At 44.3% G+C, this 21,444-nt stretch overlaps 1 protein-coding gene across 1 annotated transcript in view; it reads left to right on the top strand.

Moving 5' to 3' along the window:
• The window catches only part of PRPF19 (pre-mRNA processing factor 19), a 39,485-nt gene extending 36,286 nt beyond the window's left edge, over positions 1-3,199 (top strand). Inside the window, exons 14-16 of the mRNA XM_088458833.1 lie at positions 913-1,083; positions 2,150-2,255; positions 2,546-3,199. Of these exons, the coding sequence (XP_088314959.1) occupies positions 913-1,083; positions 2,150-2,255; positions 2,546-2,643 (375 nt within the window). The 3' untranslated portion in view covers positions 2,644-3,199. The remainder of the gene's footprint in view (positions 1-912; positions 1,084-2,149; positions 2,256-2,545) is intronic.
• Positions 3,200-21,444: the final 18,245 nt, after the last annotated feature.

The following is a 21,444-nucleotide window of genomic DNA, read 5'->3' as shown; positions in this document are numbered from 1 at the left end:
TCCACAGACGGGTACACACCGCTACCCAAGGTCTGGTCACTGGCAGTTCAGAAGATAGAAGTCGCAGCTTAACGCGTTTCCGACTGATTGGTCCTTCCTCAGAAGCATAAGTCCTGACTCCTATGAACATCTTAATATACCCCTCCTAATTACATAATTAAACGCCGCTAACCGGCGTCTCCCGTTCACCGTGCATGCACGTGATGATGGGAAGCAAAATGGTCGCTTGCGTTCCACCATCCGGAAATGGCGGCTGCTTCTGTGTTCAACATGCATTCCAGCATACAGGAAATAATTCACGGTAAACGGAGGATCAATATTGGACGTTCCCAATCTCGTTTTTTTTCTCAATATCCGTGATCCTTATAGAACAAAATACTCCCAGTCCATAGTCCTCATAAAATGTCCATAAAACATTAAAAAGGACAAAAAATACACAGAATTAAGAACTAAATAAAAACACGTTTAATTAGATAACACCAGCCAAATATATAATTCATAATCTAATTGCAACTACCAAAAAAGTGTGATAATAGTGCAAAAAGTGCAGTACATGTGTATGAGGACTCTATGGACTGGGAGGGTTGCTGATATGGAGAAGAAAATGAGATTGGGAATGTCCAAAATTGACCCTCTGATTTGTGCTCTTTGTGGTATCCTGTGGTCCAATTAAATTACAAGGGTCCCACCCCCATTATTTCCTTCTGCAGCCCTTTTTGGCTTTATCATTCTACCTTGTATCTCCAAATCACCTCCAATCACCAAATAACATATTTCAGCTATTCCAATTAAATTGATACAGTCATGGTCAGATTGCTGCACTACACAATCTGCGAGGCTTTCATGTTTTAATACTGTTCAGAAAAAGAGTGGGAAGACTTAAATGACTGATATATTATATTTGTACTATAGGAACGATCGAACGTGGCAAACTTTCCTGGCCATTCTGGTCCTGTATCGTGCGTGGCATTCTCAGAAAATGGTTATTACTTGGCAACTGCCGCCGACGACTCCAGCGTCAAATTGTGGGATTTGCGTAAATTGAAGAACTTCAAGACTCTGCAACTGGAGGAGGGATACCAGGTAATCTATGGAGTATTCAGTCCTGGACGTGAATAACACTTGTACTGTACAGATGCTAGGTTTGCAATGTCAGTGATGTAGTTGCTGAAATGCCTTATTGAGATGTATTTATATAGATTTAAAATACACAGTTCAGCTAATCATTTGGCAGTTTGTATTTCAAGCCCAAATATATGCTTACTGCTGGGAGGTCACCCGTACCTGTGTGCTGTCCGATAACAGGCTATACTATACTCACAAAAACATGACTGGGCCTGATTCAGAGATGGACGCTAATGCAATTTTTCCGCAGATCAAGTGATTGTTTGCCATTGCGCATGCGTATAAGCCGCACTGTGATTGTCTCGCGATTCCACACGCACAGAGGATCTATCTGCAAAATGAGGGTTAGGTAGTCAGCGTTTGGGGGGGGGCAATAAAACACAGGCTTGTCTGACCGTTAAACGCCATTACATGGGTTAGCCCTTGCCATCTACTATGCAGCATGAGAGCCCTCTGCGTGTCAGGAGAGCTGCAGTCTCTACGGTTGGTCAGACCATCCGCAAGGGCAGATGGCTATTCGATGTGCGTCTATGCGACTGATATTTATGCAGGTAAGTGACACATCAGAAGGCAGCAATGGGAGTCATTATGTACTAGTAAGCTTTGTAACTATTAGCATTATATTCGCAGCTTCGTTCCTTGCTAAATCGCAGCTGCGCTCACCTTAACGTCCATCTCTGAATTAGACTCTATCTGCCTTGAATACAATGATGAGATGCGGAATAGATTTTGTTCTGCATTAACTTTGGAAGGCGTATGTATGTTTTGACCAGATTTGTGTATAGTACAGTGTTTGGGAGTCATAGGCAAGTACAGTAGTATAACAGTTAGGTTTTACTGCAATTTGGAGATTAATATCTGGATGTTAGCACAATGAGGTGATGTATATTGACACAGCATGACTAATAGGAAGTGAATCAAAGCTAGCAGTCAGAATTGCTGTGTGGCTGTTATAAGCATTTGACTTTTATTTGTGGTTTATATCCATTAAGTTGTCTTTGTTTTTTCTCATTCTCCTGCACAGGTGCAGTCCCTGGTGTTTGATCAGAGTGGTACGTACCTGGCAGTTGGAGGGACAGATATCCAAGTTTATATCTGCAAGCAGTGGGCTGAAGTGTTGCATTTCACAGGTCAGTTGCAATGTTAACCACCTATAAAGTGTATCCCTGGACTTGTAATCCTCATAACCCTCTTCACTGATGCTTGTTGGATCATGAGACCCTTAATGGATTTGCACATTACATGGGGAAATAGAATACAAAAGTACTTTGTACAATGTCTATCACCTGCACTATGGAATTGTCTTGTGTAGAATTTTTCTTCGCTTGGTGGGAAGTTATCCTGTTTTGTCCTGTTCCTTTGCCCTGATAAGTCTTTACCCCTACAGTGTAAATATTTTCCTTTCTCCATCTTACCACAGATCACAGCGCACTGACCACAGGCCTGGCCTTCGGGCAGAATGCAAAGTTTTTGGCATCCACGGGAATGGACAGGAGTCTACGCTTCTACAGCCTTTGACCTGTCTATGACAATTGCTAATGCTGCGCGAGGCCACTCTTCTATGGCATTTGTCAATTAAACCATGCTTATGACATGTAACATCTTACAATATGTGTGCAACACCTATGCGGTTGATGACTGTGAACTATCGGAGTGTGCTTTCTCCTACAAAAGCTACTCACACATTGTGCAGCACTGCGATCTGCTGTCTCTTTCCATGTGTTCTGAGAAGCTGTCAGATCCCCCTTATAGAGCCGTCATGTTAGAATGCAGTCCAGTATCCTGTACCATAGCCTGCTCACTAGGGTTAAGGATTTTTTTTTTTTTTTTTTTTAAATCTCACCTGCCCACCTGTAAAACTCCTTCAGTGATTTCATGCCTCCACATAATCTCTCATGAAGCCATTTCCCTTTTCTTTTCCGTCTTCCAAGCTGATAGCTGTACATTTTTTAATGAACCCAACTACCCATAAACTACTTACATACTTTGCTTTAATTTGTTTTTGCATCCAACTGGTAATGTGTGCAGTCTGTTTTCTCTTCTCTCTTTCTGCAGTTTGTAATGTTTTATTAAATTAGTAAAAAAAAAAAAGTTTGCTTGTTTTTTATTGTCTTCAGTACTCTGTGGCAGAGCTTACAATGGGTTAGCTACCTACTACATGACACATAGGAACAACCACAGGAAGGTATATAAGTGTGGCACTTCCCCATGCCGTTATCCTGTCTCTAAGCTAGGAATGTCAGGTAGCAGTTTGTTTCTACTTCAGGGTCCATAGGGGGTCCACAGGGATGACCTTGGGGTATAGCTTGGATCTGGATCCACGGGCACCATACAGTTAAAGCTTTAGCTCCCAGGATGCACTTGGGTCCTCCTCTATACCCCGCCCCCGAGCCACAGGCACCTCAGTTTCAGTTTGGTGCCGGCCGAAGTCGGTTGCACTGTGCAGTGGGGCTGCAGGAGCAGCCCCTAAGCTTTATTTTTACAGAAGAAAAGTTTTTTATTTTTTCTCTTGTTTTACACTTAATGCGGCAGCATAGGACTGTCCTTCTGGACGTCCATGCTGCCGCTTCAACACCCCGCTGGCGCTGCGACGCCAGTACTGATCTGGCGATCGCAGCGGGACCCCAGAGTTAGTACTAGCATGGCTCCGGGACCTCCCTCTGACTGCTGCCGGACTCTACGGGGAACAGGTAAGCCGCAAGCAGCGCTCTTAGCGCCGCTCGCGGGGATAAGTGCAGTCAGTTGCCGCCGGTCTCTGGGGACAGACCGGCGGCGTTAGTAGCAGCGGCGGGCTCCCCCTCATGCAGGCATGCTCTGCTGGACCACCAGGGTATAAATTCCGGAGGGGAACCGGCATCCCTGGGGTTAAATACTAGCCAGGGGAGGCAGCCTTCCCTGGTTTAGCGGCTCCTCCCCTCAGCTCAGCGCGCCTTTTCTCACGTGTACTGGCGTTGCTGAGCTGCTCCTCTGCTGGCCACTCCTCAGAGCTCTCCAACTAACGCAGGCTCCCAGGCAGGTGCATGGTCAGGTCCCCCTGTGTACCTCTCCCCTACCTAAAGGACAGTGTACACAGCGCTATAACTCCCCCCAGACACTGAATCTGGGTGGTTGAGGGTAGCGATTGGTGCAGTAAGTACAATCTTCCTGCATTGTATGTGACTTTGCTAGTGCTGCTGTCTGTACTTATTCTCTAATTGCTGTCAGCTTATATCTATCCCATTGCTTCTCCTACAGCCCGAAGGTGTGTGGGGGAGGGGTGTTTTTCTATTAACCTCACTTTTATAAATCATGTATTTGTGAGGTCAGTCACATACTGTTGTGTGCTACACAGTACCATATTTTTGGGCCTGTTTGTGTTGCATGCTGGTGAGTGCAAGGGTGTTAACACCGTATGTCCTCTGCTGATAAGTATTTATTGTGTAATTACTGTATCATGTCTGATGAGGAGACTGAGCACTCCGGGGCTCCTGTGTTGCTTTCCTGCAGACGCTGTTCTGCTGGTGTTAATGGGAGGATTTATCTCAGGATGGTCTTTGCGGGCAGTGCCAGCTGGCACCAGGCCCCTCTATACCCCCTATGCAGCAGGACCCCCCCTTGGGCGATGTTTTCACAAGTGCTGACATCTATTACAGATGTCGATCCCTACAGTGACCCCTTCTGGGGCATTGTCCCAGCACTTTATCTCCCATTCCCCGGATATTCTGCAGGTATTGCGGTCTCCCTCCAGGGCCCAGACTGTGAGACAGTATTCGGGGCTGCCTGTGTATGTCCAGCCTCCCCCTGTATCACAACAGTCTGTAGTGCCTTTTCAGGGCTTCCCTCAGTCGGCTCCTCCACCTTGGGTGGATGTTCTCTCCAACTCGGTACAGAGTTTGGCGGCCTCATCCTCGGCTTTTCAGTCATTTTTGCAGGGTGATGTGCCACAGAAGGCGACTAAGCGGCCTGTTGTGAGTTTACTCACTGCGCAGGTATCAGAATCTGATCCCTCTTCAGATGATGGAGAGGTCCATGAGGATTCTGATTTGAATGCTGTGGGACAGGAGGTTGAGCCTAGGTCCTCCATTAATGTTCCAGCATTAGTTAGGGCGGTGCGGGCTATTCTCAATATAGAAGAGGAGGCACCGGTCCCTAAATCGAAGTTTCCTGACTTCAAGAAAGCAAAGGTTACTTCTAATGTGTCCCTCTGTCCGATCAGTTGGCGTATCATATGGAGGCGGCCTGGCAATTACCCAGCAAAGAGATTCCAACCGCAGAAAAGGTTGGCTTCTCATTATCCCTTTCCTGAGGATCATTGCAGGAAATGGGAGACTCCACCGGTGGTGGATTCACATGTCACTCGCTTGGTTAAAACCGCTACGCTATCATTGCCGTCTATTTCCTCTTTAAAGGATCCAACGGACAGGAAAGTGGAGATTTGTTTGAGGTCCATTTACTCGCTCTCCGGAGCGGTGGCGCGCCCGTCCATGGCCATTTACTGTGTGGCTAAAGCCATTGAGAACTTGGCCAAAGCCTTGGAGGATTCTCTTACGGACAGTGTTCCGGATGTTCAGAGAGCATTAGTGGCACAAATGAGGGATGCCGCTTCCTATATTGGGGAGGCGTCATTGGACGCAGGCATGTTAACCTCTAGAGTTTCGGCTGTCTCTGCTCGGAGATCCTTGTGGCTGCGGTCCTGGAGGGCTGATGTGGACTCTAAAAAGGGTCTGGAGGTCTCACCTTTAATGGAGATTTGCTATCAGGTCCGGATTTGGACAAAATAGTGGATACCTTGTCTAAGTCCAAATCTGCTTTCCTCCCTTCGGCTTCTGCGCCGGCTAGGGTGAGGAGCATTGCCTTTTTGGTCCTTTCGGATTCAGGGTAAGGCCAAGGGCCAGTCCTTCCCGAGACATTCAGCGACCAAAGCCTCATCCAAACCCAAGAAGCAGGCATGGAATGCTCGGCGCCCCTCTTCCAAACAGGAGGATAAACCTGCTGCCTGACGGGACTGGCCTGTCTCTGGGGGACCCCAGAGTGGGAGGCCGACTTCTCAGATTCGCCCAGTCTTGGTTCAGTACCACCACGGATGCTTGGGTTCGAGAAGTAGTCTCTCAGGGGTACGCCCTGTCGTTTTGGTGCAAGCCGCCCCACCAATTTTTTTGCACGAGTCCTTTGCTGGACGAGTCCAAAGCTTCCTATCTCTGCTTCTGGTGCAGAAACCCAATGGGTCTCATCGCCCTATTCTGAATTTAAGGTCTCTGAACAAGTACCTCAGAGTTCCCAAGTTCAGGATGGAAACATTGCGGTCCATCATCCTGGCGATGGAACCGGGGGACTTCATGGTCTCCCTCGATATCCAGGACGCCTATCTCCATGTGCCCATAGCACCGGCACATCAGCGGTACCTGAGGTTTGCTATCCTAAACCATCACTACCAATTTCGGACGTTGCCTTTCGGTCTTTCCACGGCTCCGAGGGTTTTCACCAAGGTGATGGCAGTCATGGCTGTCCACCTTCGGGGTCAGGGTATACGGATACTGCCGTACCTGGACGATCTGCTGCTGCTGGCGAGCTCCCCGGAGCTGCTTCATCATCTCCACCTGACAATTGCTTGTCTTCAAGCACACGGGTGGTTAATAAATTGGAAGAAGTCGTCTCTGATCCCATCTCAACGGATGGTCCATCTGGGAGCACTTCTGGACTCCAGTCAACAAAGGATTTTCTTGACTCTGGAAAAGGTATCTTCCCTACAACTGAGGATACACGGTTGCTTGAGCAGTGGCAGGATGTCAATACATTCGGCAATGAGAGTCCTGGGGTCCATGGTGTCGGCATTCGACATGGTGGAGTTCGCCCAGTTCCATTCCAGACCCCTGCAGGGGCAGATTCTTGTGGAGTGGAACGGGTTTTCCCGCCGGATCCGATCCCAGATGCTGGTATTGTCCCTGGAAGTGCACCGTTCCTTGGCGTGGTGGCTGCAGTCAGCTCATCTCAGCCATGGTCGCCCCTTTTGGATTCCGGACTGGGTTCTGCTCACGACAGATGCCAGTCTCCGAGGTTGAGGGGCAGTGACTGGCTCGTCTCTTCAGGGCCGTTGGTCGGCGGAGGAGGCCGTCCTTCCCATAAACATTATAGAGCTACGGGCAGTGTACCGTGCTCTTCTGGCGTCAGGCACCGTTCTTCTCTGAAGAGCAGTTCAGGTGCAATCAGACAACGCCACCACGGTGGCATACATAAATCACCAGGGAGGAACTCGCAGTCGAGCTGCGATGTCGGAAGTGTCCCAAATCCTGACTTGGGCGGAGTGCCACCTTCCAGCAATATCGGCAGTCTTCGTCCCGGGAGTCCTCAATTGGGAGGCAGACTTCCTCAGCCGTCACGACGTGCATCCCGGGGAATGGTCGCTTCACCCAGAGGTGTTTCAACTTCTCGTGGACAGGTGGGGACTGCCGGAATTGGACCTGATGGCCTCATGTCACAATTACAAGTTGCCCATATATGGCTCAAGGACAAGGGACGCAGGCGCAAGCATAGTGGATGCGTTGTCAGTGAAATGGTCGTTTCACCTAGCGTATCTGTTTGTTTCCTCCAGTCTCCCTGCTCCCTCGGGTACTCAGAAAGATCAAACAGGACGGAGGCACGTTTCTGCTGGTGGCTCCAGCTTGGCCCAGACGTCCTTGGTACTCCGATCTCAGGGGCCTGTCTGTAGATGCTCCGTACCTTCTGCCTCAACGTCGGGATCTGCTGTCTCAGGGTCCCTTCCTTTACCCGGATCTGGCCACAGACAAAAAAGAGATTTGCCCCCCCAGCACACTGCAGCAATAACAATACTTAAATCCTACATAATAATAGCGATTCAGAGGTATTAGTTACATACATTTGCAACTATATGAATAAGCGCCAGGCCAATCGTCAAGGCTCCTCTATACTGGCGTCCCTAGCATTAAGGGGTTCACGTCCGAGAAGCAAGGCACCCCAAAAAAATTCCAACCAAGGGCCATCCCCAGGGCATCACACGAAAAAGGTGATAGTGAAGTATAAAGAAAAGATGTATAAATCAATAAGTGTTAATAAAATGAGAGAATTAAAATGACATAAATAATATACAAACAAATAGAAAAGTGATAAAGGTATTCTATGTGAATTAAGTGGTGATGCCATGAGAAAGGCCCAGTCAGAACCTCCCCGGGGGCCCCACTCCCAAATGCTCACCCCAAAATAATTATCGCTACATAATGGTAGCACCAACTCTGGGTCATATAATTACAATTGATGTACTGCATGATAACAGTACATATAAAAGCTGAGAGCTAACTTACCTTGGAGGTACCCCTAAAAACCTCCACATGGCACTATAAGCATCAGCACATCCTCCTAATGCTGACTGCCTTCATGCCTCTCTAAACTTGCACAAAAAAAACCTACCAACTACCATTTTTTTTTTTACCCGAATCTGGGTCGACTGTCTTTGACGGCGTGGCTCTTGAGACAGCCGTCTTAAGGTCCTGGGGCTTTTCAAGCTCTGTTGACAGTACCATGCTTAGGGCACGTAAACCTGCCTCTGCACGGATTTACCACAGAGTGTGGCACACTTACTTTCAGTGGTGCGAGTCTAGAAGCTATGACCCTCGGGTGTTCAGAGTTTTCTAGGATTTTGGCATTTCTGCAGACAAGTCTTGACCTGGGCTTACGGCTTGCTTCCCTAAAAGTTTATGTATCGGCCCTGTCAGTGTGGTTCCAACGAAGGATTGCCACACTGCCTGACGTTCACACTTTGTTCCAAGGTGTTCTGAGGATCCAGCCTCCCTTTGTGCCTCCAGTGGCTCCGTGGGAATTGGCGGTGATTCTTCGGGTCCTGCAGCGACCTCCTTTTGAGCCTCTTGACCTCAAGTGGTTAACACTTAAGACTGTGTTTCTCCTGGCTCTTGCTTCGGCCAGGAGGGTATCCGAGTTGGGGACACTTTCCTGTAGCCCCCCCTTCCTGAGTTTTTGCCTAAAGTGGTTTCTAAGGTCCACATAAATCAGGAACTTGTGGTGCCAGCTTTTCAGGCTCCGGGTCTTACGCCTGGTGAGGCTTCGCTGGACGTGGTCCGGGCTCTCAGAATTTATGTTGAACGGACGGCCTCTGTTAGGAAGTCCGATTCATTGTTCATCCTCTTTGGTTTCCATAAGAGGGGTTGGCCTGCCAACAAACAAACTTTAGCCCGTTGGCTTTGTTCTGTTATTAGGGAGGCTTATATACAGGAACGTTTGCCTGTTCCAGCCTCGGTTAAGGCTCATTCCACTCGGTCTGTAGGCCCTACTTGGGCTGCTAGACGTGGTGCCTCCGCTGTTCAGCTGTGCAAGGCAGCCACTTGGTCTTCAATTCAGACATTTTTGAGGTTTTATGCGTTTGACACCTTTGCCTCTCAGGATGCATCCTTCGGGCGCAGGCTTCTCCTTTCTGCTCAGGAGCGTCCCCGCCCTTAGTTGAACTGCTTTGGGACATCCCCAAGGTCAACCCTGTGGACCCCCTATGGACCCTGAAGTAGAAAACAAGAGATATGGTATGAACTTACCTTTGTTATCTCTGTTTCTACGAAGTCCATAGGGTCCACAGGGCGCCCGCCCTGACGCACCTGGCTTCAAATGGGCTGTGGTACTGGTCACCGGTGTTCCGTCTCCCATTTCTGTGAGTATGGTTTCTTGTGTGTTCCTGTCTTCCTTCTCTCTGTTTAGTCTCCTCCTTCGGCCTAGGCTACTTACCAACTGAGGTGCCTGTGGCTCGGGGGCGGGGTATAGAGGAGGACCCAAGTGCATCCTGGGAGCTAAAGCTTTAACTGTATGGTGCACGTGGATCCAGATCCAAGCTATACCCCAAGGTGGACCCTATGGACTTCGTAGAAACAGAGATAACAAAGGTAAGTTCTTACCATATCTCTTGTTTTTTCATCTGTACCGCATGGGTTCACCTTATCAAGCAGCCAGAGTACACCAGTCTGCTGCTCCAGGAGAAAATCTGGTTGTGAATCTATACAAATAGCATACCTAATACAGGATATAATAGGCACTTGTGTACACTGCTACATAAAGGAAGCACTAGGAAGGGTAAAATAAAAGGAAAGGTAAAGCTGAGCAGTGTGTCAGCAGTATTGCAATTTCTACAAACGCTTTTGAAGGATGCAGCAAGCAGGTTGGAGGAGGCCAATCCCAAACGAGTGAAATACCCACATGGGGTAAACCTAAGTTACAGGTTTTCATGTATGCACTGAATTCGGAAAAGTTAGGGACAAGTGCGTTTTTTTTTTTTCCAATAACCTTGTAGAGTCTACTGCAAAGAACCATAGCAAGTCACAGCATTAATAACATCAGTGATGGAAGATTTTCTGCTGTAAATGAAGGTATATTTTGTAATACATGCACTGCCTTAGTGCAGCCATTCCCAAACTAGGTGATGTGGTACTGAGATCTGGCAGGGTACCATGAACTGGCATTCCAGTCTTAAATGATTTAGGCTTGCATTATAATAGACTGTGCCACGTGCTGCCTGTTGCCTTAGAAAGGCAGCACACCCCCATTTACATAGGCTGCACTGCTTAGTGTGTGCCTGGTATCCTTTCCTAATCCTGTACTTTCCCTTCATTCTACTACCCCTTCATCTGCGTGGCTTCTTACACTGCGGTCTGCCAGAACACTAAATGAGTAGTCCCCTCACTGCCTTTGATAACGGCAGGACAGCCGTTCAAGATGAGCAGCGATGCCAGCCAAGCACTTCAACCACAGATGACCATTTGTGCCACATTGAAGGTCTGATTCAGGAGCGATATTGCTGACGAACTGAACATCTTAGTGGGTACATCATGTGACACGAGATGAAACAAGCTGCCATGAAATTGAAAACCGCATCATTCCTACCTTCAAAGAAATTTAAAACACCATCCGCAAAGAAGGTCATGGTGACCGTGTTTTGGAACCACGAAGGCATACTTATCGATTTCCTTATCAAGGGAGATTATATATATATATATATATATATATATATTTAATGACGTAGAAATTGCAAGGGTACTCACCAATAGCCAAAAGATAAATCCTGTTTATTATCATACCAGCAGTGTCATATTGAAGTAGAGTCCAACGTTTTGGTTCCCATATGAGACCTTTATCAAGGTACTCCCATTGCTATCTGCTATTCAAGCCATAAGATAAGTGTGACCCTCACACTTATGCTGACAACATTCTGAGAGGTGTCAGATTCCGACACCAGCATTCTGTGCGCTCGAATCCCCGCGGTCGAGATAACTACATCCCTTCCATGAGCCCCATGAATCATTTGTAATTAAATATCAAATTTTTCAGGTGTGCTCATTGCCACAATGTATGCAAGTTGAATAATGCGAGTTAACTTTAGCAAACTCGCATCTAATTGATTTGACCCCAAAATCTTTATTATGTGCAGTACCAATTAAATTTTACTATGCATTATGACTGCAACTATCTATAGTGTATTAAATAAAACATTGTAATTAATTTGAGTTAATTGCTTCAGTGCCAGGTCAAGTGGTAGCAAAAAAAATAGAATTTTGGTACTTACCAATAAATCACTTCCTCAGATTCCACGGGGGACACTGGAGCATAGTCAATGGGGTATAAACGGTGGTAGAGTAGAGCCTGGCACTTTAAATAATTTAGAAGTGTGACTGGCTCCTCCCCCCTCTGCCACACCAGCCCCAGCTAAGAAACTGATCCTGAGAGGAGACAGGACAACAGGAAGATGAGAAGGAGGAGTCCACAGAACAGCAAACACCGACTGAAGGAGAACAGAGTGACCCACTGCAGGGAACACAGGCAGTCACACAATGATATAATACAGAGGAACTGCAGTCTAACAAAAAATTAATGAACCAAAAACAAGAAGGCAGGAAAGCAGCGCTGGATGGGCGTCCAGTGTCCCCTGTGGAATGGGAGAAAGGGATTTATCGGTAAGTACCAAATTCCTATTTTCTCCTTCATCCACTAGGGGACTCTGGAGCATAGACAATGGGGACGTCCCAAAGCTAACTTCCCGGGTTGAAGCTCTGAGAAACTTGCCAACTTAGCGGCCAACCGCAACAAGGACTGACACACACTGACGGTAGGACAACAATTATTTGAAAAATGTACCTATACAGTGATACAGAAGGCGTGTAAGCTAGGACGTTAGTGATCCCAGCCAAGTAAGAAATAGACCTGTAGTCACCATAAACCTAGTTAGAGTATCATGAAATGTTCATCCGCAGAATGGGTTTTATATATTGTATTATGAAAAGTCTATATCTTCGTAAGGGAGCGATAACCCTCGTGAAGCAGCCTGCGAGCTTATCTCGCACTCCAAAGCGAACTACCGGTCTTCCATCTGGCAGAAAAGGTGAATTATATAACAATTCCTGCCAGAGAATAACTGTCCATCCAAAATGGATGAATAACACTCCTAGCAGAGGAGTGACAAAAGAGGGATACGACTTTTCAGAAGACTGGAACTGGAAACAGCGACTGCAAACGGTGTTGAAACCTCAGCCAACAATACTCCCTATCCATGACAACATCTCTGGTAAGGTAGGATGATACAAACACCTGAGGATGCAGACGACGTATTTCTCCGGAATGGAGGAATAAGCTATGTTGGAACCATGGACCCACAAACCAGAAAAAAATCTAAGATGTAGACCAACTGGTCTTAACAGGAACCCAATATGTTCAAATGACTGCAAGGAAAGTGGCTGTGTTGTCTAATGTGTAGAGTCAACGGACGTGAAAAGGTACCATACATGGGAAGAAGACTGCTAGGACAGCAGCTAGGGTGCAATGTCAGGTATGCGTTATCAGGAGCATCTGCCCAGGCCTTAGTGGAGTAAACCCACTTACCTGTGAACAACCTGAAGTCTCCTCATCGAATTTCACTGACCTTTCCAATCTCAGCAACCAGCAGCGTCAGGTATGCAGAGAAACAATAAGTTCCGTAAGTGGTCTGAGACCCAATGCTGTACAGCTCGGACTTCATCATGGAGAGGATGCAGTAGAAAACTAGCAGAATTGCTAGTGGAGACCTATATAGTCATACAGAGGGACCGCACTGTATGACTCACGGACCACTAGAACACCCAGACTGAAAGAGCTGGGTCAGGGGAGAGATTGACTAACAGTGCTAAACTGAGTTATGTTTTCTGCCAGACTCCCGGCCCTCGATGAATCCAAACTCTCAAGCTGCTTAATCTATACGGTACTTAGAATACCATTCTTAGGGCTCGATCCAATTAGGTGCGATGTGCCGTGGCAACGGCGTTAAAACGCCAGCAACGGCCTGGCACATGGCACCCTTCGCAGCCCGACTCGCCACTGAATTCGCCTGAATTTGCTCGCTGCCCCATCACTTTCAGGCGAATCCGGGCGGCCGTCAAGCACAGCCACTGTCGCGATGACTCGCACACGCGAGTACATTGCACCTAATTAGATCGAGCCCTTAGAGAGAACATACCTCCAAGTGAGCGCTGAATTACTGCAATTTTCAATAATAGATCCCCAGATAGGGCGTATCAGATATTAACTGATATGAACAATACTACGCTAGATTTTATTCAAAGGCCGTGAAGCGATAGCCCAAGGCCTAAGAGTTGCGGGGCAGAATGCCCACTACTAGAACAGGCGAAGATGTACATGGACACCTAGTGCTCCAAGATCACACATGTAAAATATATATCTCTATATACATGTACAGAAATAGAACATTGTCACGGGACACACACATTATATATATATGTGTAAACTGTGTATGGGACGGCATTTGCTTCACAAATGTACAGTACATGTATATGACTTTTTATATGTGATTAAAACCAAAAGTTTTTTGGTAAACTCTGACTGCTATATATTATTTCTGCCACCTCAAAATTTGGATGCTACAGAGCGCAGTCCTGTTTGTTTTGTTGTCTATTGAGTTTATATTTAGGTGTGCACATACCTGAAAGTGTGGAAAGTCATTAAGAGACAAATAGGTTCTCCAAATTTTGTTATAACAGTGATTGTAGAAACTCTAAGGAGTGTAACCAGCACCAAGGTCAATTGTTGCTGTATTTTGTGTTCCAATCTTGTGTGGACTGTTTGCCAGCTAAGTGATAGTATACCTGATAATACACACTATTTAGCTATTGAATTATTTAAGATTATCTGAAATTGTGACATGGCAGAAATTACATGTTTTAGCAACAGATTAATGAGAGAGAAATACATAAATAATGATGGACATATAATGGATGCGGGAACATCTGAACCAGATATAGAGATGGTTAAAGGCTTTTATAGGTTAGAACAGCTATTGAAGGATGAAATGCACCATTGGTGGGACAGCATTTCTCTTAATAAATATATATCCAAAAAACAAATTCTTAGAGGCCTCCGTATCTTTAAATCTCTTTCCATACAAGATGATGCAAGTCTAACTGAAAAATGGCATAACACTCTGGATGAGTGTTCATTTAAACTTATGGACTTACTCATCACCTATAACGTTAAAAAGGTGAATGACACGATCATAAAGACAGAAGAAACGAAAAATTCTTTATTGAAGTATAAAGACTCACCTCTCTCTGTGGAAAGAGACCAAGTTACCAACAAAAGAGTAGAACATTTTGAGAAAGAGATAATATCTACCAAAAATAAGAAATGTAATAGAGACAATCATGATTATAAGGAGGGAATTGTGAGGAATTATAAAAAGAGGGATCATATACATCCACAGAGTAATGATGCTGTTGGTAATACAGGCTGAGTCTCCCATATCCGTAATTCTATTAACCGAAATATTCCAAAAACCGAAGTTTTTTTTTGCAGCCGTGACGTCATGAAGTGACCTGGCGTCATGACGTCACAGATCAATGACCAATCATTAGCGGCGTGGACATGGTCTATGTGCCGCGCTCCCCCCACTGCAGAGCAAGCCAGGCACTTCGTGACACCCGCTGGACTCCCCCGCAGCACCTGATGTACCCTATTGCAGGACCTACCCCTGCCGCACATGCCGGGCCTCACGTGACACCTGCCGGACTTCACCCGACACCCACCGGATCACTCACGACATCCACCGGACACCCCAGCAGCACACACCAGGCCTCCTGTGACACCTGCCGGACCCCTCCGCTGCACACGCCAGGCCTCCTGTGACATCTCTTGGACCCCCCTGCAAGGTATTCTATTAACCGAAATTATCCAAAATCCGAAATGCTCCCGGTCCCGAGCATTTCGGATATGGGAGACTCAACCTGTAGATGAAATCTGTAAGATATACTGTTCCAAACAAGGCACAAAATTCCAACCAAAAGAGGCACTTTTAATTCTAACCAGATGAATCACTTTCGTAAAACCAAATCCCCTAGAGCAAATGAATTGAATTGGTCTAATAAGAAACCAGTTCACCATCAAGTGTACCATGATGGGAGAACACAATCAAAATTTAGGCAGAGAAACATCTCAGAGAATGATTTTTTAGACCCAAGCCCAAGAGCACTGAGATTTATCCATCCCAATCCTTATGCTCCTGTTATGCACAACACCCCCAAAAGATCCAGAGAAGAAGAGGAAATAGAGGGGGAGAAAATTATACAAGACAACCTCGGCTCAAATAGAACAGACTGCACCACAAGGAATCTTTAATTTAATGGGTAAAACCCTAAATGAGACACAAATTAAATTATTAAAAAAAGGATTAAATTATGCCCCAAGTAAAGACCCAAATCCATTTCAAATTATTTGTAGATTTAAATCAATTTGTAAGAACGCTGTTGAAAAAGGTATTTCGCCTCTAAAACACTGGACAGAGTGAAATTACAGGAGTCCCCGATTTTACTAGATGTGGATGATAAAGTCATGATAGACATGCTAGAGGAACTAAGAGAAGAAAATATTACAGATGATTCAACTTTGATCTCCAATTAGCTTATTTTTGATATTAATAAACAAAATTGTAATGAACAGAAAAGGATGAAATTCAAAAACAAGTCTAAATTCTTTCCACAGAATCATAAATCTAGCACAATACTTTTTTTCTACAAAAAAACTGAATGACTTTAAACAGATCTGTTCTTAAAAACACATTGGTCTAACCTTACGCAAGAGAGTATCTATAAAGGAACTAGAAAAAGATTTGTCTTTGGTTATACGTAGTGCAGATAAGGGTGGGGGGTAGTTCTGATGACTAGAGACTACTATGTTAAAGAAGCATTAAATCAACTAAATGATCCATCTTTTTATCGTATATTATTGCGAGATCCTACTATGACCTTCCAAACAGAATTCAAACAGATACTTATGGGAGCACTCCGAGAAGATATAATATCCAAGGAAGAATATTCTTTTTTTTTATAATGAATATCCTGCTATACCCATTTTTTATCACATTCCCAAAATTCACAAATCACTCACAGCACCTCCTGGTAGACCTATTATTTCTGGAATTGGGTCCCTCACGTCTAATTTATCACAGTTTATTGATACTTTTCTCTACAGAAATATGTTATAGCCCTCAAATCATATATTCGCGATACCATGCACATTTTGAACGTTATTAAGCATATATGTTGGAAGAAAAACTATAATTTTGACATTGGACGTACAAGCCCTGTACACACACATCCCGCATGATTTGGGTGTACAGGCATCAGCATATTATTTGGAGAGAGATATAGAGATCTCCCAGGACTTAAAACAATTTATTATAGATTCCATCACATTCATTTTAAAACACAATTTTTTCACGTTTGAGGAGGTGTTTTATTTACAGGTGGTGGGTACTGCCATGGGCACCAGATTCGCTCTGAGCTTCGCCAATTTATATATGGGAAGGTTTGAGGAGGAATTCATCTGGAACGGCCCGTTCGGAGCGAATCTGATGTTCTATGGCCGTTATATAGACTTTATTTATCATTTGGAATGGGGATGAGCACAAAGCACTAGAATTTGTTTGCAGTCTTAATAATTATTATAATTTTAAATTCTCACATAATATTAATCACGTTGATTTTTTGGATCTTACTATCTTCTCGGAGGGCTCTAAAATTTGTACAAAATTTTTTTTAAATACAACTGTAGATACGAATAATTTTCTGCACTATTCAAGTGGCCACTACAAGCAATGGGTTAGGAACATACCTCAGTCAATTTAATAGAATTCGATGCAATTGTTCCTCTATTAAAAACTTTAGGGAACAAGCTCAAATTATGCATAATGACTTTATGATTAGAGGTTATCCTCTACATGTAGAGAAAGCAATGATCTCTTAGTTCCCAAAAAAGATCTTACGGTTAACAGTAGTGAACATTTTTCAGAAGCTAACATCTGCTTAATTTCCAAGTTTAACCATACATCTTCCCTAATTAGAAAAACTCTTAATTTTAATATCTTGAATGAAATAATGAAGACCGAACCTCAAATAGTTTTTAGGAAGAACAGAAATCTCAAGTCGCACTTGGCGCCAAGTGGTTTGAGAAAAGTTCCACAGTCTGGTTTGGAATAGGGAACTTGGCTTAACAACACTACTGCCATGAAGGTTGTTTTAAATGTGGTAGGAATAGATGTCTCACCTGCAATTTTATGGCCAATTGAGTAGATCAAGTGACATCTCACTTCAGTAAGGATTCTTTCCCTATAACAGATTTCATCAACTGTGAGTCTAAATATTGCATATACATTCTGCAGTGCCCTTGTGGCCTGCAGTACGTGGGCAGAACACGGACCCTTAAAACAAGATTCAGAGAACATTGTTTAAACATTATTAAGAAATAGCAACATCATAGTGTCTCTAGACATTTCGCCAGCGTTCACAATGGGGATCCAGAGGGTCTGATCATCACTGGGGTCAGGAATATTAAGAAAACACATAGAGGCGGAGATAGACATAGATTATTATGTTCTCAAGAAGCGTTCTGGATTTTTCGGTTATATTCCTTGTACCCTACTGGCCTCAATGAGAACATCAAATTTGAATCTTTTTCATGAAGAATGATGTAGGGAATTAATCATGTTATTTTTTAGTTTGGTTAGGAATACTCTAGTCTTGTTATCAGGCAATTATATAGGATGGGTCATGTAGCCTATTTTGAGCCCTTTAGAGAAATCAAGTTCTTTATATTTATGTGTGTCAACCAAGAACTCAATTTATATAAATATGGGGAAGGGGCATCTGTTTTTATATGTATAGTAAAGGTATATTTGCTCTAGAGTTAAGTGAACTGGATCAAGTCTATGTTAGGGGTTTAGAGTAGATATTCTTGATTTGGAGCACGTCATTGGCATATGGCATGTTTATTATTATTTATTATTATGTTTTTATTTTTATCTTTAATTTTATTATAGTTAGGCCTTAACCGATAAAACAATAATTGATTAATGTACTTAATTGGTTTAAAGATTTTTTTAGTATATATTTAAATGAACTATTTATCAATACTTAATGAGACATTCAATCTGTGTGCACACCATTCATAACAGATCTTTTTTCTATTTCTTCAATTTAAGTTTTTACACCAAATCAAGGAACTTTTATGCACCATAAGGAGATTTAATATCTATTTTGTAGTATATGTTATGTTCTTGCGGGACAGTATTTTATATCATATATTAAATAATTGAATGATAGTCTGAATCGACATTTAGATGCTTATTGATCAGCAGTGCATTTATTAGTAACTGTAGTAGCATGCTATGTGCAATTTTTTTTGCTTCACAAATGTATATTTATATGACTTTTTATATGTGATTAAAACCAAAAGTTTTTTGGTAAACTCTGACTGCTATATATAATTTCTGCCATCCCACAATTTGGATGCTACAGAGCGCAGTCCCGTTTGTTTTGTTGCCAGGGGAGAAATTGACTAAACAGTGCTAAGCAGAGTTAGTTTACTGAAAGACTCCCGCCCCAGGTGAATCCAAACTCCCAATCTGCTTAATCTATACGGTACTTAGAATACCGTTCTTAGGGCTCGATCCAATTAGGTGCGATGTACTCGCGTGTGCGAGTCATTGCGACAGTGGCCGTGCTTGACGGTCGCCCGGATTCGCCAGAAAGTACTCGCTGCTCCAGGGCAGCGAGCAAATTCAGGCGAATTCAGTGGCGAGTCGGGCTGCGAAGGGTGCGAAGGGCACATCGCACCTAATTGGATCGAGCCCTTAGAGAGAGCATACCTCCAAGTGAGAGCTGAATTACTGCAATTTTCAATAATAGATCCCCAGATAGGGCGTATCAGATATTAACTGATATGAACAATACTACGCTAGATTTTATTCAAAGGCCGTGAAGCGATAGCCCAAGGCCTAAGAGTTGCGGGGCAGAATGCCCACTATTAGAACAGCCGAAGATGTACATGGACACCTAGTGCTCCAAGATCACACATGTATAGAAATAGAACATAGTCACGGGACACACACACACATATATATATATATATATATATATACACACACATATATACACACACACACACACTGTGTATGGGACGGCACCAATTCAGGAGCAGACCTATTAGAAAAGGCCACCCCTCTCTATTCTGAGAGCGTCAGCTGAACCAATAGAAATAATAGCATAGGGGTTTATGCCACAGAAATGAGTTTGAGAAGTGAAACTGATTCAAGCGACTAGCGTGTCTTACGTATAATGGAGGTTTACAACCCAATGGGTCAAGAATGAAGTGCAGTAGTGACATACACACCCACCTTCTTACAGCACTTGGTATTCCCAGGCGGTCTTCCATCCATGACCCTGTGCAGGGTGGTGTGGGTGTAGGCGCGTATCGTAAAAAGGTCACTGACGGAAACAGCTTAGTAAAAACATATGTGTCCTAGGAAACGATGTAGAACATGAGCTCTAGCCCATATACTAATGTATTGTACACTGGGCTATATAATCCCAGGCTCCAAATTTAGTGTATGTGCTGCCAAATCGAGCACATAAGTGAAAAATATATAATCATACACATATGTATATAATCTTAGTAAATGCGCTGCCGAAGCGAACACACTATATATATATATATATATATATATATATATATATATATATATATAACACACACATACATAATATATACATAATATATATATATATATATATATATATATATATATACATAATATATATATACACATACATACACACACACACACACATATACACACACACACACACACCCATACAGTGCATACATACATATGCTCTCAAGTGTGGCTATATATGTTGTAAACATATATACACACACAGCGCTAAGAGCAGACCAAGTCTTTTAAAAAACTTTCAAAAGGATAGCTGACTTCCCCCTGATGCCATGGGACACCCTCCACATGTCAGATTCATGAAAGGGGATCTGAACCGGCCACCATCGTTGTGAGTAAGTGACAGGATACAAGTGCTGCGCGCAGTCTGATCAAGGTGAGGGCCCACAACTGAGCACACAGTCGGGATCGTGTACACTCTAAGAGACCCGGCTGCCAATACTGAACGCAGGTGCGAGACTCAACGAAAGCCTCCGTTAGTAATGACAGGTAATTTGTGCGCGCCAGAAATAAGGACACCTCTGATCTAGTGTTTCCCCTACAGTGCTGGGCTCAATGTCATTAACTACATTGAGCACACACACTGAAAGATATCATTCAGTGTCGGCACTCTCCCTCATCCCTGAACATGCACAACCTGATGATATCGTCAGGTTGGCCTGCATGTTCAGGCTATGAATGACATCTTCAACAACCCGTGGGAGCGCGCATCGTTGGTCGTTCACCGTGTACACACTGGACGATATTGGACGTGATGAACGATAACGTTATCGTTCAAATTGTCCAACTTATAGTCTAGTGCAGGGGTTCCCAACCACAATCCACACTAACAGTCCAGGTTTTAGGGATAGCCATACTTGAGCACAAGTGACTTAATTAGTACCTCAGTTATATTGATTTAAGCATCTGAGCACAATCATGGATATCACTAAAACCAGGACTGTTAGTGTGCCTTGAGGACCGAGGTTGGGAATCACTGGTCTAGTGTGTACGCGGCTTAATGCTAATGTTGACATTATCGAAAGTGACGGGAGGTGGGGTGTGATGTTCAATTGTTTATGGGTGCTCATGCATATCGCACATGTCGCACCCAAATAGACAGGGTTTAGCCACCTAAACCGGTCTGCTTTGAGCGCCCAAACTCCCGACTTATCGCACATTTCTGCTCATCTGCCCGGGGGGCTGTGAGCAGATGTGTGCTCCCGCTGTACACGTCATCTGTCAGGCATTCCGGCACTATCAGTCGCGGGCAAAAAATTGATTTCCCCCTCAAGGTCCAGTGTGCCCCA

The sequence above is a fragment of the Taudactylus pleione genome, unplaced genomic scaffold (assembly GCF_031769625.1).
Source record: "Taudactylus pleione unplaced genomic scaffold, aTauple2 ptg000854l, whole genome shotgun sequence".
Classification (NCBI taxonomy): domain Eukaryota; kingdom Metazoa; phylum Chordata; class Amphibia; order Anura; family Myobatrachidae; genus Taudactylus; species Taudactylus pleione.
The sequence above is the reverse complement of the archived record's forward strand: the minus strand, read 5'-3'. Positions and strand labels throughout refer to the sequence as shown.